Source organism: Mauremys reevesii, linkage group 24 (assembly GCF_016161935.1).
Source record: "Mauremys reevesii isolate NIE-2019 linkage group 24, ASM1616193v1, whole genome shotgun sequence".
In the NCBI taxonomy this organism is placed as follows: domain Eukaryota; kingdom Metazoa; phylum Chordata; order Testudines; family Geoemydidae; genus Mauremys; species Mauremys reevesii.
This window is the reverse complement of record NC_052646.1, coordinates 7,422,612-7,446,199: the sequence shown is the minus strand read 5'-3', so window position 1 is coordinate 7,446,199 and position 23,588 is coordinate 7,422,612. Positions and strand designations below refer to the sequence as shown.

Below are 23,588 nucleotides of genomic sequence, written 5' to 3'. Positions count from 1 at the left end.
GTTAGCCAGGATGGGCAGGGATGGCGTCCCTAGCCTCTGTTTGCCAGAAGCTGGAAATGGGTGACAGAGGATGGATCACTTGATGATCCCCTGTTCTGTTCGTTCCCTCTGGGGCACCTGGCACTGGCCTCTGTCAGAAGACAGGACACTGGGCTAGATGGACCCTTGGCCTGACCCAGTAGGGCTGTTCTTATGAGGGGTGTTCATGTGCTGTGGGGTTGGGTAGGTGAAAGTGGGGGGAAGTACTTGCAGGTGGGGGCTATATGGAAATACACATCGGCAGCAGGTGTGAGTGTGTAGTTGTGCGATTTGCGGGAAAGGGGTGGGTGAGTAGTTGCTGGAGTATATGGGGCTGTGTGTAGGGAAGGGGTTGTGTGTGGATCTAGTTTGACAGGAGTGAGGCAGATCATTCAGGCCAAGTGACGGACAGAGGGAGCTCTGTGAAAGTACTGATGGGGCAGGGGTCTGGCTTTTCGCAGTCACAAGATTCCCCATCCCCCTCCAGCTTTCCACACTCTGTAACTCTTGTTGCCTTGAATCCTGATTTGTTGTTCGCTACATTTCTTTGATCCAAAACCTCACAAAACCACTGCCAGAAAACAATATTCCCTGCTACCCAGGGGTGAAAGTAATTTACAGGACTTACTGGTACTGCTGGAGTCCTGAAGGGGCGGGGCCTCATCCAGAAGTGGGCGTGGCTCTCAAGATTTAAAGGCCCTGGGGCACCAGCTGTGGCTGGGAGCCCCAGGGCCTTTAAATCAACTAGGGGCTCCCAGCTGAAGAGGTGGCTGGGAGGCCCCCAGAGCTCGGGGGCAAATTAAAGGGCCCGGGGCTCCGGCCGCCGTGGGGAACCCCGAGCTTTGTGGGGCTGGGGCAGGGATTTAAAGGGCCAAGAGCTTAAATCCTGGCCCCAGCCCGGCCACCGGTGCTGTGGCTGGGATTCAAAGGGCTCTGGGCTGCCCGCAGCGGCAGAGAGCTCTGAGCCCTTTAAATCTCAGCGGCTGCGGGGGGGGGGGTTAAAGGGCTCTGGGCTGACCGCAGCCGTGGCACCCCAGAGCCCTTTAAATCCGGCCCCAGCCCAGCCGCCGGAGTCGCGGGCAGGGGGTTTAAAGGACTCTGGGCTGCCAGCTGCAGGGGGGAGCCCAGAGACCTTTAAATCCCCGCAGCGAAAGCCGGTGCGGTCTGGCATGGCGTTCTGGCTCTTGCCGGTACGCTGTACTGGCCTACTTTCACCTCTGCTGCTACCTAACATCCAAGTTGTGTTATTTACATAACGCACTGGCTGTCCTTTAAGAAGAGCTCATTGCTGGACTGGTTCTTTTTCCTATGTTGTTGCAGCAGCCCTGCTACTCATTCTGTCTTCTGAATTACTCCTCTTGCCTTTAGCTTCAGATGTGAGACCCAAATCAGTGCAGCGGCTGGCTTGTGGGAGATGGCATTTCTTTGACAGCTGCGGTTCAGAAATAGGGAGGCCAGTGTGTGAGTGCATGTCTCTGTCATACACTCCCTTTACAATAAATACTTTAATTAAAAAAAATAGTCACAGGGCAAAAATAACCTGCAGCAAATTGCAATTAGGCCAACAATGTTGTCTGTGGACCAGTTTTGCTTCCCAGTAAAGAAGCACAGAAAAGATTAAAGAGAAAAGGATATGTCTAAAGGGTAAAAGATCATATTTGTTTTTAAATCATGATTGGCTTAAACATTATGAACATTTTTATAGCACTGCGACATTTTTGCGGAGTGGTCTTCTTTGCTTTCTGGTACCTGAGACTTTAGGGTTCAGTTGCTTCATGCTTTTAAGCATTTCTCTTCAACCATAAGGACAAGAAAGTTACTTTTTGTCTTGTTTCCTTTTTAAGACTCTCTTGCAATCTCATGATTCCAGCAGCTGGAAATATCATGAGACTCGCAATGAAATCTTGAGAGGTGGGAACGCTGCAAGAATGACGGTGGGTTTTGTGGTGCATGTGCCTGTCCCTGCCAGCTCATTTCAGACAGGCGGATTTTTTGTTTTGGCTACTTAATGATTTGGGCTAAGTGGAACCTAAATATGAATGGCTCTGCACACCCCTGTGCCATCCATTATGCCAATGAGGATGATTTTTAAAGGTCTTCTAGTGATATTTGTCCAGGGTGAGAGTAGAACTGGCTCTGCTGGAGGGAGGCATCAGGTATAAAAACCCCGTGAGCTGTGATGTACTAGTCATAATGTCCAGGTGGCAGCATTTCTTATGGAGATAGGCAAGAGGAGTTTATTTCATCTGGGAGGATGTAGGGGTGACTCATAGATACCCTGGCATGGAGTGAGGATGAGAGAATGGGGGGCATGCAGCTCTGGTATGGGAGCAGAGAGGAATGGGAGGCATAGGGGGAAGGGAGAATGGAGGGAGAGGAGAATGGGGTAGGACACAACCCCCAGTATGGGAGTGGGGGAGAGAAATGGGAATTGGTGAAATGAGGGGCATGCAGCCCCTAGCATGGGGGGAATGGGGGATATTGGAGGAATGGGGGGTACATGCCCCTGGCATGGGGGGTTTGCAGGGAGTCCCTGGAATAGAGGGGTATGGGAGCGTGGTACCCAGGGAGCTGGGCGCGGAGGGGATGGGGAGGATGGAGGGATGCAAGAAGCCCCTGAGGTGTGCAATGAGCTCAGCCGAGGCAAGCTACAAAGTGTACACCCTCCTAATTAATGTCATTGCAGGGCTAGGCAGATTGTACTCCCTGAATTATTATCTGATCATTTCTGTTATAACCCCCTCAGCTGCTGTCCTAAATTTAAAGAGTATCTCACAACTGTTTACCTGTATTATGGAAGAGTTTCCCCTAAAAATGAGTCAGAATCTGATGAGGTTGGCTTAAAAATCACGTGGGCTTTTTTGTTTGCTTGTTTTTATTTTTTAAAGCAAGGTTCTTGTTCTTTGCCATCTGTTGTCTCAATCATGCTTTTCTCCGTAGCTATGAAAGCTAGAAACCTACCACACCTGAGAGTCGCACCTAATCACGTGCCTCCAGCAGCTGGAGCTTTAAGAAACACGCACCAAATATTGCCAGACTCACAATAAAATCACAGGAACTGGGCGCTGGCTGCTGTTGGATAAGAAACCAGATGGACCGGCCATCTGATCCAATAATGTCAGATCCTGCAGGCCTTAAAGGAGCATGATGATATTTCAGTGTAATCCCCAGTAGGTTGATCTGCTTTGCTTTGGCCCTATGAGACAGCTCCTGCACATACCAATTAAGGCTAATTTTGTTGGGACTGTTTGCCCTGCCTTTCTTTCTCCAGCCAGCTCTTGTGTATTGCTTCAACTGGGAGGGAGGGGAAAAAATAATCTCTTTTCCCTCCTCCTTGGCTGCTGTAAATCCTCCAACCCAGCAGATGTCTCTTCCGCAAACACAAAAGCTAGGCCAAGAAACCCCAGCAGCTTTTCTTTCCCCAGCAGCCTGGAGTCCTGTCCTTGATCAATTCACCCAGGGGGAAAAAAAAATAAAAAATAAAAAACTTCCTAGAGAAGGCAGCAAAGTGGCACCAGAGAGTTCCAGGGGCGTGGGGGTGTTTTGGGCACCCCATGCAGGCAGGAGGGCTTGCATGCATCTATGTGTGCGGGGGGAGGACAGCTACAAGGTTTCAGCACAGTAGTAGTAGAATCCGGATTAGTTGCATTTACATTAGCACTAAGAGGGGTGGGGAGGGAGAGCAGCGCCGTGCTGACAACAAGACGAAGGTGAGAAAAGTCGTCCCTTGCCCTGAAGCAGCTTCAGAGTGAAATCTGCAAAGAAACTTTTCCACACACGCCCATATCAGGTAAAAAGCTGGAGGCACGCGGCTTGCGCGGTGGGGAGTGGGACAGATCCAGCTGTGAAAGAAATATGGCTGCTGAGGAGCAGAGTTTGCAGAGGGTGTATGGGAGGGGGGGTAATCAGTGGGTTGTGATCACTGTCACATCTGTAATGTAGGGGGGTGGTTTGGATCCGCAAGGCGACAACTCATTTGCTGGCTGTCTTTGGGGCAGGGGTGGCTGACTTCGTTTGGCTGGTGCACTGTAATAAAATATTTGGGGGCTGGGGTTGTTCTTAAGAGCTATTGATCTCTCCTGTAGAGTTTTAAACCTGCTGCAGGCCGTTTCCCTAATCCCCAGGGCAAGCAGCGTCTGCTTGCACAGTGCAAAAGCTTCGCCTTTAATGTCGGCCGGGAGCACCCATATGGGCACACCCATCTCGCCCCTTGCCCCAAAAACAGCATGCTCCCAGATTCTGAAGCAATGCAGAATCTGCTGCTCAGAACCCGTCTCTGAGGTTTGCTGGCAGTTTGTTTGCAAAGGGAACTCAGGATGATTATGGAAAAAATGCCCAGCCACCTAGGGTGCAGTGTTTCTACAATTAATGGACAAGCTTGGGAGTGTCTCTTTGCGTGTGTGTGTGTTGCAAAGCTTGAGACAAAGATTGCTATGTGGTAAGACACAAGGAGGGGTGGATCCAGAGGCTTGTGATTTGACTTACTTGGAGGAGTTATCCAAAGCAGGGGGAAAACTTTGCCGTGGCAGTGGCAGTGGCGGCCTGAGTTCATCAGGCAATGAATCGAGTGTGGGAAGTTTGCTGGGAGCCTGGTTGCACTCTGGTTCCGGCCTAAGGCCTGCCATCTCCGCCCCAGATGTTCCTTTTATTTTGCTGCGCTGGAGCGTGCAATCCCGGAGGAGGGAGGGGCTCAGAGGGAGGCACCCCTGGCTCTGAGTCCATGCTGGGTGTGCCCAGGAGAGCCACACAAGTCGTGGTGGCCGCTGAGAGCCCAGACAACAAGACCCCAGTTAAGAAACTGGGTCACTCCAGGCTAAGCTCGTAAACCCGTAATTTGCAGTCAGAAGCGGCGCGTGTTCTGGGAAGGGGATGGGTGCCACGGATCGCCCTAGTTTGCCTGTTTAAAAGCTGCTCTCTTAACCCCATCTCTCACGGAGAATGGTGAGCGAGCGAGCTCTCTTTGCGGTCCCCGTGACTCTGTCCCCTCAGATGGTCCTACAGGACACAGCTGTAAAAAGGTCAGCCCTCCCTTTTTGTAGCTATTTATAGAGCACCCATCCCCGTGGCATCTAGGTCCTGCGGCCTAGATATTTGAAGCCAGCTGCTCATGTGTGAACGGAGACCCCTTCTCCTTCCCACCCAGGCCTCTCCGACTTAACCCTTTCTATCCGGAGGCCAAATTCACTGCCGGGGTAAATGAGTGCCACTCCGATTTCAAGGCAGCGCCATAGTCCCATTGAGCCCCATGGTTTCACCAGCTCTGATTCTAATCTGTGTCCTTGTCCGAGGGCTCTCAGAGCAAATTGCTTGCTGCCTGTACAAAGTAAATTACAGTTCTTACCCATCATAAAACTTTTAACTGAATAGGGTTTGCCTGTAAAGGCTCCCTCCCCCCGTGTTTTGGTATGGTATGTGCTGTTATCCTCATTTTACAGGTGGGGAAACTGAGCCATGGAACTGGGAGTGGGCTACAGCGAGTCAGTGGCAGAGGTGAGGCTAGAACTCAGGAGTCCTGCTTTCCCCACTAGCCTCCAGGCCTGCTAGCCGTTTAAGACTGAGCATGGACATAAGCAAGTGACATACTCTAGTGGACTAATGCTGGGGAGGAATTTGGGTGAAAAGTATTTTCTCAGGGTTTCACTTCTGATAAGTTGCCTTTGTCGGCTGTGATGCAACGGCTGTTTTGACAGCTCCGGGGAGTGGCCTGGGGAAGGAATGTGAGATTCTGCGGCATAACATTGCCATCTCTTGTAAGTTTGGGTTTTGTTGTTGCAAGTCTTGTGATATTTGATGTTTCTTAAAGCCCCAGCTCCTGGCATCATGTGGTGTGGGAGAATCTCAGCTTTCCTTTTTTTTTTTTTAAGTTTCTAGCCCTGGTGGTGGTGGAGAAAAGATTGAAAACATAAAACCTAAAGGCTCGGTCTCTTTGTCGCTTTTTACAGATCCAGACGAACACGGCTCCCCCTCTGGTACCTAAAGGCTCAGTTATTACTTGTATTATAATCATAAATGAGGATCCCACTGTGCAAGGTGCTGTACAAATAGAAGATAAACAGTGGCCCCATTCCAAAGAGCTTCTAATCTAAGTATAAGAAAAGAGAGAACAGGCAGACAGAGGAGCACAAGGTGACAAATAATGGGCAGTGCTCTCAAAGGTCGAGAAGTGAATAGAAAGAACCCCACATCTATATTTAAAAAAATTAAAAATAAAAAAAAAAAGCAACCCCCATACAAATCCATGATTTCTTTGGGATCCTGCCTAGTGACTTTTTTATTTATTTTAGTACCTGGGGTAGGCAGGACTGGTGACAGCTCCGTGACTGCAAATGTTCTGATCGTATTTTCCTTGGGAAGAGACATCAGAGTTATACTTTTAAAGCAAGAGCATTTCCAGCTGGGCTGGCTTGACAGTCTCAGAACTCAAGTCCCCTCTGTCACTGGCAAGGCATGTAACCCCCACGGCTTCTCCCACTGCCAATGTGCTTCAACTTTGATCTGGGGAGGGGTCCCCCAAAGGGGACGCTCATGTCCGTGGCCCATTCAGTCCTTAGTCTCGGCAGAGAGGTTGTCGAGGAGAGTTCAGATGGTGTCTAAACTGCAGGTGGCTTTGAAAGCCTGTTTTCAGACATAAGACTACAGAGAATAAGGTGGAAGCAGGATGCTTCTGTCGTGAACGGTGGGCGCCTGGATCCTGTCTCTCTGTAATCCATCACAACAGACTCCATTACCGCTCGTGCTTTGGCATTAAGGGAGCTGGCAGTGAATTACAATGGCAAGACAGAATTCACAGCTGCGTCAGTATCATTTTCTACCAATGCAGGGTACTCTGGCTTCCAAAGCCCTGTAGCTGGCAACTCTTCACCACTCTCCTTTCTCCCTGTAATCCCTTATGTACTCCGCATGCAAATAGAGGAAGCTTTAATGTATCCTGGCTGCTTTTAAGTGTGCTTTTAAATTTCCCTGGTCCTGATCCAGCAAAGCACTTAAGCATGTGCTTAACTTTTAAACACAGGAACAGTTCCAATTGGTACTACTAAGGTGCTGATAGTTAAGTATGTGATTAAGTGCTTTCCTGGATCAGGGCTGAAACTGAAAAGAGACTTTCCTCTCTTTTTTTTAAAGCTGTGGTTGTAGCTGGAAAGGGGCACATTTTACACAGTCGCTTTTTCCATTCGGTTCGTGTGAATCAGATCTGTAGACCTGACTGACTGAGGGAAGTTTTCAGGCCTGTTGCAGCTCTGAGCCTTGGCTGTAGTTCTTCATCCCTCGCTGGTAGAGCCGTCAACAGCTGACTGCCGAGGCTTTAGCGCTGCTCTTGCCATCAGGAGGTGGGAAGAGCCGTGAAGGAATTGTTAAGGGCTTAAATTTGCAACATCAACACTTGGGGAGGAGTGAGGGAGCATTTTTTGACTTGTAAATCTAACAAGTCTTAACGATCAAACTATCCTTGTAGCATCAGGTACACTGTCAGCTTAACTTTGAGCTAAAATTTAAATCCCATATACACGAATGGAGGGCCTCATTCAAAGCCCATTGAAGCTACTAGGAATCTTTCCAGTGACTTTTGGCTTGTCTACTCGCTCTGGCTGTATCACTATAAAGCAGTAAACCTCCCACTCCTAGACCATGTCTACGGTGCTTGGCCAGTGTAGCCATACTCGTCACACAGCGCACAGTCAACCTGTGGAACTCCTTGCCAGAGGATGTGAAGGCCAAGAGTATAAGAGGGTTCAAAAAAGAACTAGATAAATTCCTGGAGGATAGGTCATCAATGGCTATTAGCCAGGATATGCAGGGACGGTGTCCCTAGCCTCTGTTTGCCAGAAGCTGGGAAGGGCGACAGGGGATGGATCACTTGATGATCACCTGTTCTGTTCATTCCCTCTGGGGCACCTGGCACTGGCCACTGTCAGAAGACAGGATACTGGGCTAGATGGACCTAGTCTGACCCAGTATGGCCGTTCTTATGTTCTTATACTGGTATACTATACCAGCAAAGCTCTCCTGCAGCAGACGCCGCGGGCAGGTCCACAGTTAAAAAGCTGCAGCTGCACCAATGGAGCTGCGCTGCTGTAGCGCTTCAGTGAAGACCCTGCTACACCGTTATGTGAGCTTCGTCCGTCAGCGTCATTAATCCGTTTCCACAAGAGGCGGGAGCTATGTTAACAGGAGAAGCCCTCCCGCCGACAGCGCTGTCTATGCCCAGGGCTAGGTTTTTCACACCCCTGAGTTATGCTGACGTAAGTTTGTAGTGTAGACCTGGCCTATGTGTAGTGGCAAAACTGCACTTTTGCTGGTTCAGCTTATTCCAGCCTCTACCCTGAGCAAAACCCGCGATACCAGTAAAAGTGCAGTGTTGCTGGTACAGCTGTGTTCACCCTAGGGCCTTTGGTTGGTACAGCTGTTTCAGTCGGGAATCACAGCTCTGACCGGCAGAAGTCTATAGTGTAGACCAGGGGTCGGCAAGCAGAGCTGATATCCGTTAGGTGTGTGTCTGTCCAGCTGCAAATGAGCTGACCTGTAACGATTATTGGAAATCTCATCATGGAATTATCATCTCACTCTTTTCTCTTGTGTGTGTTTATTCAGGGAGGAGTCTTACTGCTGGAGCTCCAGCTGACAACTCCAGTGCTGCCGACAGCCCAAGCCAGTTAAATCACGAAAAACAGCTACGGGAGAAAAACTGGAAAGGCAAGTCAATGTACTAGGTGGAAAGACCCACAGATTGGGTCAAAACAAGATAAGAAAGCACCAGCCCTCTGCTCTGTTGACATAACCTCAAGGCTAGAGAGAAAAGGATGTTGGGTAAAGAATTGAGAGGAATCAGGAGATTCCAGACCACTGATAAGGCCAAACAACCCCACTGACTTTGCTTTTTTTATTTTATGACATAAAAATACTTTTTGTAGGAAAATCTTTGCCCTATAGATTGAAGGGGCTGGGAACGTACGTTTTCTAGAATTACATCGGGCCTGTTTTGCAAACTAGTTGTTCTGTCTTTGTTTGGTTTTGAGTTACATCTCTCCCCTTCTGTCTAGATTATTGTTACTTTTCTACACCCTGCAAAGCACTGAGACGCCAGTTGCAGACACACCTTTTTTTTAAAGATGATTTTGAGCTATAATTATCCAAAGTATAGACACGCAGAGCAGGTGGAATATTGCATTTCATCAATGCTGAGTAATTGAATTTAAAACAGGGAAGGAAGAGGAATTAGGATTAATTTGCCTTGAGGAAATTGATTGATAAGGGATAGGCCAGAGATCAGTTTGGAATCAGGGTTTTTCGGGACGGGGGGGACATTTAAAAAAACCAACTTTCATAGAAACCTCAAAGTGCCTAACAAAGATTTTTTTTTTTTTTTTAAATACCCTGGATTGACCAAGCAGAACTAAATAGATTCTGGAACAAGAATTAGACCGTTTTAAAAGGAGCTATTTATTATAATCTTATCCTTTTTAGATATACTTTTTTTTATTAATTTGAACAAATTTAATGGGAAGGAAGGGGACTCTAAATTAATAGACCTGTTTTGCTTAAAACACACTAGTTTTATATCCTTGAAAGGAACATTGTCCTTTGATTGTTACTGGACAGACTTGATGTCTTTGTAAAGGCTCGGTTGAGACGTGGGGATCTTTTTTTTTTTTTTCCAGAAGCAGGTTGTGGTTGTTGTTGGTTACCCCCGTCCAGTCGTGTTCAGCGGAATCGGCTTCCCTGAGAATTTGTAGAGTCTGGGACAGGAGCGAAATACGTAACAGTCAGACTGCAGTGGAAAGTGAACCGGGATCGCAGCTGGCGCTGCTTGCCGGAGAGGGACTGGCCCGCGCGATCCGCTCCCTGCCCCGGTGAATGTACTAAAGACGCCGAGGGGCGCTGCGGAAGGGGTTTTGTCTGGGCCAGATGGAGCCCCGACTCGAGCAGGTGGAACCCTTGGCTACGAAAGGGGACGATGTAAACACGGAAGTCACCAGACCTGAAATCTGCCAAGCCCCTCTGGGGCTAGAGGGGGACACTGCTGGCGTGGGGGATGGAGCCCAGGCTGCAGCAGGGCAAGGCAGCATCCTGAATGGGCAGGAGCCAGGAAGCCCAAAGGGGACTGGGGTAACGCACAGCGAGGAGGCTCCTTCTGGGCAGGGCAGCTCGAGCTGCCAGCAGGCCGCAGACCAGGAGCATGAGGACACCCCAAGGAAGGATCCATCCCCGAGAGCAGGGCCCAGTGACGAAGCCAGGCAGCTGGAGCGTGGGGAGCCAGAAGGAAGAGCGGACCCCAAAGAGAAGCAGCCTCCTCTGAGCGGGAGCATCGAAACGGGAGGAGTCGCCTCCCCGCCGGACGACCCCGTCTCCAGCCTCAGCCCAGGCGCCGCAGAGCCCGAGCCTGACTTCTATTGCGTGAAGTGGATCAGCTGGAAAGGGGAGAGGACACCCATCATCACCCAGTGTGAGAACGGGCCCTGCCCGCTCCTGGCCATCATGAACATCCTGTTCCTGCAGTGGAAGGTAGGTGGGAGCCAGGGGAGGCCCAGTACTGCCGTGCAGAGCAGGGGCGCTGGGCGCGAGGAGATTGAATGTAGTTCATGTGAGAGGCTGCTGTCTTAGTGGTATGGAGGAGGCTACTTGTACTGAGAGGTTGGATGGCTTGAGGGTTAGGACACTGACCTAGCACTGGGGAGACCCAGGTTCAGGTTCCTGCTCTGCCACAGACTCTGAGACACCTTGTGTCACGGAGTGTGGGGGTGTCCGGCCCTGCACCCCTCTTCCTGGGACTCACAGTGACTCTCAGCCAGCCAGTAAAACAGAAGGTTTATTGGACAACAGGAACACAGGCTACAGCAGAGCTCGTGTTCAGAGCCAGGAACCTCTCAATCTGGCCGTTCAGGGGGTTCAGGGTGCTTGGATCCCAGCATAGGATCCCCTGAACTCCCATCACCCAGCCCCCAACCGAAACTGACTCAAACCCTCTCCACTCGGCTCTCTCCTTTTGTCTAGCTCCCTGGGCAGAGGTGTTGACCTCCCCTCCCCCCTGCCTAGCTCAGGTTACAGGCTGAAACCTGTCCCTCACCTAAAATCCTCCCCGGCTCTCCCAACCCCCACACAGACAGCCCCTACTCCATCACATCTTGGGCCAGTCATTAGCATCTCCGTGCCTCAGTTTCCCCAGATGTAAAATGGGGATAATAGCCCAGCCCCCCATGGGTGCTTGAGGCTATAAAGTTCTCCGATACGATGGGGCCCAGATAAGTATCCAGGATACTGGGGAAACCTGCCCCAAGGGGGAACTTAAAGGGTGGTGCTAGCTACCGGCTGTTGTGCCTGTGTGGGAAACGTGCACCACGCTCCTCAAGCGGCTGTTGCCACAGAACTGTTCTGCAGCCGCTGAAGCGTTTGGGTTCTGAACTCCCGTTGTCAGGGTTCTTGCCGGCGCCAGCCCACTGAAGTGGGTGAAAAGACTCCTATTGCCTGCAGTGGGCTTTGGAGCAGGCCATGGGTATCCTGGGATGTGTCTGACATTACGGTAAAAATAAGTCTAGTCAAGTCTCATGCTTCAGGGCACCTGCTGGTTACCGCAGGGATCAGGAAGGATTTTTCTACCTCCGTGCAGTGTTGCTAGGTAACATGGCCGAATGGATCAGGGCCTGAACTCGGGAACCCTGGGTTCTATTCCCAACCCTGCCGCTGGTTTGCTGTATGACCTTGGGCAAGTCACTACCCTGCTATGTGCCTCAGTTTCCCCATCTGTAAAATGGGGATAATGAGACTGATGCAGTGTGGGAAAGTGTTTAGCAATTGATGGATGAAAAGTCCTGTAAGTGGGTGGTTGTTTTATTGCCATCTTCTGAAACATCAGGTGTTGGCTGGTGGTGGTGTGGGTTTCCCGACATGGGATAATGGGTTATGAGGGCTAATGGTCTGAATCAGTATGGCAGGAGGCAGACTAGATGGACCAAGTGTCTGACCCATTATGGCTGAAGCGGGGCTACCGGGTTAGCTGGACCATCTCACGTGGCAGGGCAAATCTGCGTAAGGATGTTACTGGTATTGATTATCCCTCTGCCCTGATTCAAGGGGAAGCCTCAAGGGTCAAAGCAGTGCTGGGAGAGAGGGGCCTTCGCTAACTTCCCAACCCCCTCTGTCTGCAGGTGAAGCTCTCCCCCCAGAAGGAAGTGATCACGTCGGACGAGTTGATGGCGCATCTCGGTAAGTGGTGAATTCAGGAGAGCACCTGAGGGGACCGGGCTCCCCGGCACTATGCTGTGTTCCTGGGGCGCTCAAAATTCCCATCGGCTTCTCTGGGAATTCTAGGGACACAACGAAGAAGACAGGACCGGACCCTTAACGCTATCTCCTGCCTGCTTGTGTGGGTGCCTTTCTCCTCTGCCCCAAACACAAATGGGAAACGGGCTGCATTTAGTGCGTCTCTGTTCTGTTCCCCTCCACCCCACCTCCTCTATCCTAGTCTTCATCCCCGATCCCATTAGGACCATGCTGCAGGGCTAGACTGAGAGCCATCAGAGGGGCCTTTCCATTGAGCCTGTGCAGGAATTGCCATCTTGACCATAATCTAGATCCAGCCCACGCCCAGGGATAGGCCAAGCCCCTGCCCTGGTCCTAGAGGCAAAAAGGATACTCCAGTTCCTGGCTCTACCACAGACTCCCTGTGTGACCGTGGTCAAGTCACTTAGCCTCTCTGTGCCTCAGTTTCTCCATCTGTACAATGGGGATAATAGCCCTGTTCTGGCTCACGGGGTGGGGTGGGGCTGTGAGGATAAAAACATTAGAGAATGGGGCCCAGGTATTACGGTATTGGGGGAATTAGATAAGTACCATCCATCAGTAATAGGGACTGGGTGTTTTCTTGTCTCCAAGGCGACTGCATCTTGTCCATCAAACCCCAAGAGAATTCAGAAGGGCTGCAGCTCAACTTCCAGCAGGTGAGACCATCTAGATCCACCCCCCCCCCCCGCAGAGTATCGAGGGAGGTGTGGGCGGCAGGGTTTAAAAACGCCTATCCTGTCATCCTGAACTGCAGCCCCACCGCGAGGGGGAGAGACCTCACGTGCTGCAAAAGGAATCTGCAAATCTGGGAGCTGTGTAGCTAGCAAGAGAAGTCTAGAGCGCTGGACGGGGACTTGTTCTGCCATAGGCCCGGTTGATGCCCTTGTGCAAGCCACTTAATCCACCCAGTGCCTCAGTTTCTCCATCTGTTTAAACAAACAAAAACCCCAGTGTCTGCGTCTATATAAAACAGGGATGGGCAAACCGTGGTTCACGAGCCACATGCGACTCTTTTACAATGAGTGTGCGGCTCGCGGAGCCCCCCGTGCTCCCCACATTCTCCACCTCCCAGACTTGAGCCCCGGCAGGTGCCTCCCGTGGGGCAGAAGCCCCAAGTTCTGGCAGGTGTGCCCTGGTTCTCGAGCTTCTGTAGATTGTTCTGGGCGGCTCGGAGGGTCGGTGAATTCGGCCAGCGCAGATATAAAATAAAATACAAATTATTTAGGTGACACCTTCCATCTGGGTTTTAGGGATTAAAAAAATTCCATGCCTGCATTTGTGGGTGGTGAAGGCCAGCTAAGTGCCTGAACGCTGAGATAAGTAGCAGAATCGTTGATTGGGCAGGCAATGATGTGCGATTTCAGAGCTGCATGCTGCTCCGTCTTCCTTCGCCCTGTGTCCCCCTCAGGATGCCGTCCGCCTCGACGGCACTTTCCACTAGGGTGGCAGAGGAGCAGCTGAAGCTAAAGGAGGGTGCTGGCCAAAGAACAAATGAGGATTAAACTGGTCAGGAGTCAATGGAGACTGGAAATTTAAAAGCAGGTTTCTAGCCACCAGAGGAGGGAGGTTCTGGACCAGCCTCCGATAGGAGAGGGAAATGGCCTAACTAGTCTGAAGATGGAGTTTGATCAGTTTCTGAACGGGCTGACGTGGCAGGGTTGTCCGTGCTAGCAGGGACTCTGGACTCAGACCTGTCCTCCATTCCACACGAGCATCTTGTCTGGATTTCGATCAGCTGTGCAGCCCCCTCTGGTTCCGGTGTGCAGCCCTGGTTATCCCAGCCCCAAAAGGATAGGGCAGAACTAGCACCGGGTTCAGAGAAGGGCAGCGGGAATGGCTGGAGGCCTGAAAAGACTCTCCGATGAAGCGAGATTGGAAACATTGGGATTGTTTTACCTTACAGAGGAGGCAAATAAGGGGAGAGACAGTAAAAGCGTATGCAGTCATGAGTGGGACAGAGCGTCGAGCAGGCACTTCTGCTCTCTCTCGTTTATATGCAAACAAGGGGATAAGCTAATAAAAGGAGACGTGTGATTAACCTGTGGAACTCCTTGCTGCTTAAGGCCACTAAGGCCAAGAATATAGCATGGCTCAAAGAGGAGTTGGGTGTCCATATGGAGAACAAGTAAAGCCAGAACTAGACTAGCTAATGCTGACTGTATGAGCACTGGAAGGGAGGCAGAACTTCAGGGTTGAAATCCATCTCTGTAGGACTAGGAGGAGCTGTTGGGGGAGGCGAGTCATCCCACTACCGACTCCTGTGGGGTTTGTGCACCTTCCTGTAAGTCCTGTGGAGCGAGCCGTTGTGGGAATTGGGATACTGGCCTTTAGGTGGGCTCAGGTCTGAACCAGGCTGACCATTCCTATGCTCAAAGCCCGTTGCAAGCACTAATGGCTCGTCTACACGGGGAACTGGATCGGCGTAACTAGTGCCGAAGAAGCTCTTCCAGAGCAGCTGTCCTTGTGGATGCTCAGTTCCAGAATAAACGTGACTTTAGTCCAGAATAATTGCTCCCCTTTGGAAGCGCACTGATTATTCTAGAGCAGAGGGACTCTTGTTCTGGAGTGGAGCGTCCACACGGGGAGCGACTCTGGAATGGCTCCTCTGGTCAGTTTCTCTGTATAGACAAGTCTTGACTGAGTCTCACAGCTGCCCTGCTAGGAAGTTCGTTACAGTAGTGCCCGATTCGGGATTGGGACCCCATTGTGCTGGACGCTGCGCAGGCCTCGCAAGAGATGGTCCCTGCACGTGGAGGACACCGATTGGTGTGTGGCCAGGGCCAGAAAGAGAACCCAAGAGTCCCGCCTTCCAGTTGGTACTGCTGGGAACGCTAGCCGAGGATCAGGGCCCCGTTGTGCCGGGTGCTGCACAGACAAGTCACAGAGAGACTGGCCCTGCTCTGGAGTGCTTATGACCGATGCGACAGCAGGATGAAAGAGACCGACGAGGCAGGGATAGGAGGAAAGCAGGAATCCCAGCCCCTCTCTTGCCACAGCTCCTCTGTCTCCTATCTACACAAGGTTCCCTCTCTCTTTCCCGACTCCAGAACGTCAACGATGCAATGATGGTCCTGCCCAAACTGTCCACGGGGCTTGACGTGAACGTGAGGTTCACGGGCGTCTCCGACTTCGAGTACACCCCGGAGTGCATTGTCTTTGATCTCCTGAACGTCCCGCTGTACCACGGCTGGTTGGTGGACCCACAGGTGAGCGCCGTTGTGGTAAAGTCCACGCTGTGCATTGAATGGATACAAGCCAGAGCCGGTGTGTTGGTGCATGGAGGGGGTGGAGCAGGGGAGTGGGAGACAGCATGATCTAGTGGATAGAGTCCTCGACTGGTCCTTGTAGCACTGAGTGTCATCTCCAGCTCTGCCACTGCCCAGCTGGGTGACCTTGGACAAGTCACATCCCTGCCCCATGCCTCAGTTTCCCCATTGCAAAGTGCTTTGAGATCTGCTGGTGAAAGAGCAGTGGGAAAGAGTTCGATGGCATTATGGTTATTATATGAGTGGGGACAAAGGCAGCTGTAAATGCAGAGGAGGGGTTTAGGAATTGACAAAGCTGAAGTCCTGTCCAGAGCTTCTTAATTCAGCTTCTTATGGCTGCTGGTAGCTGGGAACGTCTGGGGGGGAAACGAAAGGTTTGGGGGCCGCTCAAGGGCCGTCACTCCACGCAGCGGGGTGACACCCGTCCACGTCAGCTCCAAGAACAGAGGGGACGGTCTGTGGGAGGGGACGGTCCAGCCGGGCAGGAGATGGTGCTTTCTGTCTCCGCAACGTTGTGCGGTTGTGCCAAGCTGACGCCAGTTTTGGCCCCGACTGCGGAAGGAAGTCGGGCCCAGCCCCCAGAGAGTGGGAGAAGAGCAGAAATATCTCTGGGACCAAGAGCCAGGGTTTGGGTCGATGCTGAGACACAAGGGCGAGCGGGTGGGGCAGGGGTTTTGCAGGTGAAATCCTGGCCTCGCTGAAGCTGGCAGCAAAACTCCTGTGGGCTTTAACAGAGCCAGGCTTTCTTTGCCCGTCGGCTGCCAGTTTGAATCCAGCCGGGCTGGTAGTGACCAAGCACTCTGCCCCCCCGGAGCGGGGCTCTGGTCCCATTTTCAAAGCAGAGGTGTCCGGATTGCACCCCAAAAAAGCCACCAGCGTAAGAGCTGCCCTCGCTGGCTGCCCAGCAGAGAGCTGAGGATGGAGCCTGAGCTCTCCCCATACAGAAGGATGGGGCACCTTCTTCCTGGACAGGTGGGAGCAGGAGTGCAGTGTGGGGGCCCAGCTGTCCCAGATCTGGGACTAACCAGGGGCCCCAGTCTCCTTCATTTACAACTTAAAACCAAAGGTGCAGCTGAAAGGCCAATGGAGACACCAGGGCAGGTTTGCCCCATTGCTGGCAGCGGCACTGAGGGCAGGCAGCCTGCACCACCCCGATGCAGGGGCAGTGGGCACCCATCTGGCCCTTACTGGCCCCTCTGGTTCTTTGGCCGCCCGTGGGGCTTTGCAAGGCAATGGATAGCCAGAGCGCAGGACTGCGCCAGAATCCCGGCTTGGGTGCAGGGCTGGCTCTGCTCGAGGGGAGCATCCCCTTGTGGGGCGGAGGGGCAGGCTGCACGGGCATTAAACTCCCTGTGCACCCTCCTCGCTGGCGCAAAGGGGCCGCAGGGGAGCGACCGGTCAGGCCTGTGCTTTCCCCTCTGGGCTGGCTTAAAAAACCCTCTCGGGAGGCCTCCCTGGGCCACCACCTTCTCCCTCCCCTTCTCCTCCAGAGCCCGGACGCTGCCCAGGCCGTCGGCAAGCTGAGCTACAACCAGCTGGTGGAGAAGATCATCACCTGCAAGCACTCGAGCGACCCCAACCTGGTGACCGAAGGTAAATCCCCGTCCCCCAGAGAGCTCCATTTCCCGCCCCCAGCCTTGGCGCAGGGGGGACCTCCTGGGTGCTGGAGCTCCCCTGGCCTTTGGGGGCTCCTGACATTGTTAACAGAGGAGGAACAACAAGCTGATTATCCTTGTAGCTGTACCTCCCCCATCCTGCAAGGCACCGAGCCCCCCCACCCCCACCCCCCGCTGAACACCAGAGGCACTCGCCCCTCGTTAGGGGCATTGTGAGGGAAGCGATTTCAGATCTGCAATGGGGTAGACCCCGCGGCCAGATTCACCCCTGCACTGGTACGGGGCGGGGGGGACAGTCTCCCCTAATCAGGGGTTATAGGAGCCTGTCCCACCCTCAGGGGACCCCCCCCCCCATGTGCCAGCGGAAGAGTGCAGAATAACCAGGGCTCCCGGGCAGCGAGGAACTGGGGTTCCCCAGGGAATCGGAGGATGTGCATCCGACCCTTCGAGGGTGGGGGTGCTGCAGTTTGGGACACTCCCCACCTCGCCCGATTTCCACCAGCCCTACCCAGTGTCGCCAGGTGGGAAACGCTCAGGGAAGAGCCACCCTGCGCCTGGCTGCGTTTCCATTGCCAGGTTGCCCTGTCTGGCATCAAACGAACGGGCCATCGGGTTGCACCCAGGAGGGATAGCTGGGGACGAGGCATCAGAGCCATTCCCTGGCTGCCTGGGCAAATGCTGACTCCTCTACGGGCATGGAGGGAGCTTGGCAGAGCACCTGCACCCCCCCCCCCCAAGGTATTCCCTCCCAGCCCCTACTGCTGCTCGATGAAGGTGCAGCTTGTTCGCTCCAGGCCTGTGCTTCCCAGCTGTGGGTCGCTAGGCAGAGTGGCCCAGTGGGTAGGGCGCTGGATTGGGACACAGGAGATCTGGGTTCCGTCCCCTGCTTTGACGCTGAGCAAGTCACTTCCCGTCCCTCTGTCTCTGGTTTGGTAAATCGGTTTAGCTGCTGTCAGTAAATTGGTAGGCGCAAGTTGAACCGGTTTCACACCCGTCACTGGTGCACCCATTCACACCTGCACCCCTATTCACACCTGCACCCTACCCCAGCTCACAACTCGTTTCTCTGCCTCAGGCCTGATCGCCGAGCAGTTCCTGGAATCCACAGCCACCCAGCTGACCTACCACGGGCTGTGCGAGCTCACGGCCGCGGTCAAAGAGGGGGAGCTGAGCGTTTTCTTCAGAAACAACCACTTCAGCACCATGATCAAGCACCAGGTCAGCCCGGCCCCTTCCACCCACACCTCTGCCTTCCGTAACCGCTGCTGTGTGCGTTTGCACACGGGGGCTCTGGGGCTGGGGAGGCGCCAGGAAAGGGTTAAGGGGCTACTTTGAAGGCCCAAATAGAGACACGGGGGAAACTGAGGCACGGCTGCTGCCCCAGCACAGCCCTTTATGGCCCGGTGTGGCATTTGTGGCAGCCGTGCCTCAGTTTCCCCAGTGTCTCTATTTGGGCCTTCAGTAGCCCATTTATCTCCATGCAAGGCAGGAAAGGGTTGAGTGATGGTGACCCCTTGATTGCAACACCCCCAGGGGTTGTGGTCTCTGTACCCTAGTGAATCACCGGCTGCTGCTCCGCCCACCCTCCGAGGGCTCTCAGGTGGACGCTGTCTCTTCATCTCTCCACAGGGCCACCTGTATCTGCTGGTCACGGACCAGGGCTTCCTGCAGGAGGAGAAGGTGACCTGGGAGAGCCTGCACAACGTGGATGGGGACAGCTGCTTCTGTGATGCCGAGTTCCACCTGAGCCACACCCTGGGGAAGGAGGCGGCCGGCAGCTCCCCCCAGGAGCAGAGGCAGGTGGACCAGGTAGGAAACAAATGGCTCAGCGGGGGCCGGACTGTGCTGGGAGGTGGTTTAGTTACAGTACCGGAGCTGAGTGGTTAGAGCAGAGGGGGCTGGGCTTCAGGACTCCTGGGTTCTGTTCCTGGCTTGGGGAGAGGAGAGGTGGGGGGGTCTAGTGGTTAGAGAGGCGGGGGAGGGGGCTGGGCTTCAAAGCTCCTGGGTTCCTTTCCAGCTCCAGGCAGGATATGTGGCCTAGAGAATGGAATTTGTAGCTCCCCTGCTCTTCTGACTGAAATGTGTCACCTCCAGGAATCGGTATCTACTGTAGCAGGATCCTTATCTTTAGGACAGTGTTGTCTAGTGGTTAGAGCAGGGTGACGCTGGGAGCCAGGGCTCCTGGGAGCTGTCCTGGGTGGTCAGTGAGGGAGATAGGAACTCGGGAGCTCTCTGGGTGGCTCTGTCTCTTAACCCCTCTGTGCTTCCCCCCCCCCCACCCCCTGCTGTGCACACACTCCCCATAGAACTTCCGGGGGAGGGGGGGAGGAGGTCATTGCGGACAGGTGACCTAGCCCAGAGCCTCTGAGCCTTCCAAACCCCCCGACCCCCGATAATCACTGCTAAAGTGAATTCATGCAGAGGCCTGTTGAGACTGACGTACCTCTTCAGCGACTTGTCTCTAGTTCCTGCCCCTAAGTGTTTTGCAGCGCTGTTAAATGACTGCTGCGTTGCTCCCCAGAGGTGGCCGCATGCCAGCGCTAGGCGAGTGATCCTGTACATGCACAATTTGTGTCGGGCTTTGGAACCCTCTGGGATATAAGATCTCCTCTTCTTCCGTGTATCTCACTCCCTGGAAGTCCCAGCACTGACCACGTCTCCCCCTGCCCTTTGCCCCCAGGACTACATGATAGCCCTGTCCTTGCAGCAACAGCAGCAGGGCCCCTCTGCCCTGAGCGACCTAGAGCTTGCGCGCCAGCTGCAGCAGGAGGAATACCAGCGGCAGCAGCAGCCAGCGACGCCTCCTGCGCAGGTAATGGGCCCTGGTGTCCCTCCCAGAATACATTGCAGCCCCGTCCCACTCCCCTGCTGTGAGGACTTTCCTTCCTCTGGGATGCTGGGGGGCCTGTCAGCACTGCTCCTAGACTGGCCACCAGGGGGTGCTGTAGGGGTGGCACCCTCCTATGGCGAGGGAGACTTGAATTCGTGCCTCCTGCATGGTGGGGCAGGGTGGGCCCATTCCAGCCTCTCTTTAACCCTCCCACCCAGGAGTTGCCCAGCTCAGCCCGAACGTCCCTCTTGCTGGTCAGACCAGTATTCCCCCTTGTGTGAGGACGACGCGCCGGTCACACTCGGTGGTGCTGGGACTGCTGCTCCGTCCTGTGCAATTCTGTCTCCTCCTCCCCACGGCCTAACTACGGCCCGCAGGCCTGTGCTCCGTGGCAGAGGGCGGAGCAGGGATCTGTGGCTTTGCATGGGAATCTAACTCCAAAGCCTCGGTGGTCTCCACTGCAGCAGCTGCTGCATCTCTCAGGACAGCGACGAGCCTGGAAGTGAGGCCGGGCACCTGGGTTCTGTTCCCAAGCCCGAGGAGGGTGCCGGGGAGAGACGCCTATGGAGGGTGCAGTCCTGGAAATTGGGACCCATTGACTCAGATTCCTAGCTCTGGGGGGAGTATTGCCTAATGATTAGAGCAGGGAGCTGGCGCCAGGACACCTGGGTTCCAGGCCATGTGCCAAGTCACTTCCCCTCTCTTTGCTTCCATTGCCCCCTCCTAGGAGAGGATATTGGTGGGGAGGGGAATGGGACTGGGCTGAAAAGCACCCTGAGATCGCTGAAGGCAGCGGCTGCTTTTTCGTCTCCTTGGTTTCAGGGGAGAGCTCAGCCGCCCAGCCGGCCGGCTGGGGAACGCAGGCAGAGACACAAGCAGGAGTCGGACTGCGTCCTCCTCTAGAGCCGCTCGCCCCCTGCCTGCTGCTTTCGGACCCCTCGCCCTCCCACGGTCCTGCCGCGTCACCATAAAGACTCCCAGACAACAGCCTCTGCGGGGCTCGCCTCGCCTCCGGTTCCCCCGCCCGCCGCCCTCCCCAGCACAGGACCCGCTTCCCTAAGAACTCAGTCCTGGCTCCCGCACTGCAGGGGTGAAACCTCGGGCCGTGCTGCTGGCCTTTCCCCGGCCCCTGGCCTGGTATCGCAGCGCGTAGGGGCCGGGAGGGACCTTGCAGGGCAGAGTCCAGCTGGGCTGTGCATCGGCTGCAGTTTCTCTTCACCCCCGACGCCCTCAGCTGTACCTCGTACTTCTGAGCTCTCACCAAAGATGCCGAGTGTTCTCCTCTCCCAGCTCACACCCTCTGGCACCCTCTGAGCTGCCTCCCTGCAGAGCTCTGTGGTGGAGGCAGAGAGTTCAGTGATCAGAGCCCGGACTCCTGGGTTCCATTCCCAGCTCTGGGAGTGGAGTCGGGTCTAGTGCTTAGAGCAAGTTGGGGCTGGGAGCCAGGATTCCTGGGTTCTAGTCCCAGCTCTGGGAGGGAAGGGGGATCAGTGCTTAGAGCAGGGTGGGGGTGGGAGCCAGGACTCCTGGGTTCCATTCCCAGCTCTCACCCTGACTTGCTGTGGGATGCTGGGGCAAGTTGCTTCTCCCCTCCCCCCCGTTCCTCCATTTCTCCATCTGATAAAGCAGGGGGCGGAGGGGAGAAAAGGAGTTGACGGTACCGGTGCACCCACCCCATCTTCAGATGCTTTGGAATCCCCAGAGAGAAGCAGCTGTGATACTGTGAAAACACAGAGGCTTATTTAACAGGGACGAAGCGGCAGCTGCCAGCCTCCCTCGGGCGGGGGCAGCTAACCCACTGAGCGTGCCAGGCAGCTGCCCGGTGCCTCTCGTGAATTCAGTGCAGGCTCTCTGGGGCAGGGGGAGCACTTACAAAGGTGTGTCCCTCTCCTGCCGCAGGTGCAAGGAATGCTCTGCACGGCCTTGGCACAGACAGGAGGATGCAGAAGGGCCCCAGGGTGCTAGCCAATGAGTTGCTGCCTCCTTGTTTCGATTTTCATGGCAGGGTGAGCACAGACTCTGGACAAGCACATTTCTTTCCCCCCTCCCTGCCCCCCGCCTCCTATCAATCCCATCTAGTCTCCCCTTGGGCGGGCCCGATCCTGCACTCAGCTGGGAATTCTGCGGGCAAGGCCTTTGGCTCTAATTAACTAAGGCAGCGAGTGGATCTGTGGCAGGGGAGGGGAATCTGTCAGGTCAGAACTCTCTGTCCAGCCCAATGATGCAATCCGAGCTGCAGGAAGCACATTTTCAGGGTGCATTGAAATAATCGCAGCGTAAAGCGCTCAGAGCCTAGGAGCCAGGGGGAGGGTTTGAATGTAAATTCCCTGCTGGGACAAAGCTTTCCCTTAGGCCCTGGCAGCGTCCTCCCTCCAGCAGGGAGGGTTTAAACCAGGCCCTGTGGAACACAGCCCGAGGAGGGACGGTGGGTCATTGCCTGGGCCAAACCTCATCGGCATCAGTAGCCACCTAGCTGGGTCGGGGGGGTACTCGGAGCCCCTTCTGGTTGCAAGACGCTGAGTGACACGGGACTCTCCTGGTCTAGCAGCAGCCAGCAGGACTTCCAGCTCGAGTGGGGGAGAGCGCGGTTACCCCGGCTCCCAGGTGACTGCACGCTGGATCCCAGTGCCTACCAGGGAGGAGGAGAATTGACCGAGATGCTTGCTGGCCATTCCAGCAGGTCAGCAGTGGCTGAGCCCACAAAAATGGCCAATATCCCACAAGAAGCATCTCTTGTTCCCGTCCTTTTCTGGTTCTGCCCGATCCCTCGTCCTCATCTAGACAGCCTCCTCCCCAGAAAAGCTGCCGTGGGGAGGGGCTTGTTTAGGAAAAGGGAGCAGGGTGGCTACCACGTGTTAGTTAACCCTGCCCCGCTCCTCAGCCTGTGACGTCCCCCACCTCCACCCCGTGGATTGAATGGGATCAGGATCAAACCTTGAGGATACTAACGAACCGTCTGCGGTGGGCGCCTGGGCACGCCCTTTCACAGGCAGCTGGGCTCTAGCCCTAAGCTCTGACACTCTCGGGCTCGATGAGTTTTACTCTTTCTTTTCTACTCTCCGTTATTTGTAACACTGCCTTAGACGTTTGGAAATAAAAGTGTCTTTCCCTAGGGTGCTGGTGTGATGGTTTGGGGGGGCTGGGGGCTTGTTCCTAGGATGCTCATGGGGCGTGTCTGTCTCCCTAGGACTGGGGTGATGACTTTCTGTATGTCAGCCTCCAGGGCTCGTCTGTCCAATCCAACCCTCGGGCTCCAGTCTGCTGGGTGTTTGTGTCTCCCCCGGGGGGGGGGCGGGGGCGGGATGTCCATTTGTTTGTCCATCCAGCATGGGTGAGTGGGGGGGACATTCTGCCCCTTGCAAAGAACACCCCCCACCCCCAAATTCCAATTAAATTCCAGTGGGAGTTGCTCCTCTGCAAGCCAGGCACTGCTTTTAGGCAGGTCCTATATAAACAGTGAAGACTGTCGGGGGTGTTTTTTTGTTGTTGTTGTTTTGGTGGCAACAGAATAAAAAGTGAAAGTCCCTGGTGTCTCACCCATGACCAAAGCACGTCTCGAGCCCAGCAGCCTTTTCCTTCCAA

At 54.2% G+C, this 23,588-nt stretch overlaps 1 protein-coding gene across 1 annotated transcript; it reads left to right on the top strand.

Moving 5' to 3' along the window:
- Window positions 1-9,684: 9,684 nt before the first annotated feature.
- Window positions 9,685-23,119, top strand: MINDY1 (MINDY lysine 48 deubiquitinase 1). Its single transcript, XM_039513009.1, has 9 exons — window positions 9,685-10,518; window positions 12,159-12,216; window positions 12,886-12,950; window positions 15,342-15,500; window positions 17,051-17,153; window positions 18,252-18,394; window positions 18,806-18,985; window positions 19,857-19,988; window positions 20,829-23,119. Exons 1-9 carry the CDS (start codon window positions 9,922-9,924, stop codon window positions 20,907-20,909), a joined length of 1,518 nt encoding a protein of 505 aa, XP_039368943.1. The 5' UTR covers window positions 9,685-9,921; the 3' UTR covers window positions 20,910-23,119.
- The last annotated feature ends 469 nt before the right edge of the window (window positions 23,120-23,588 follow it).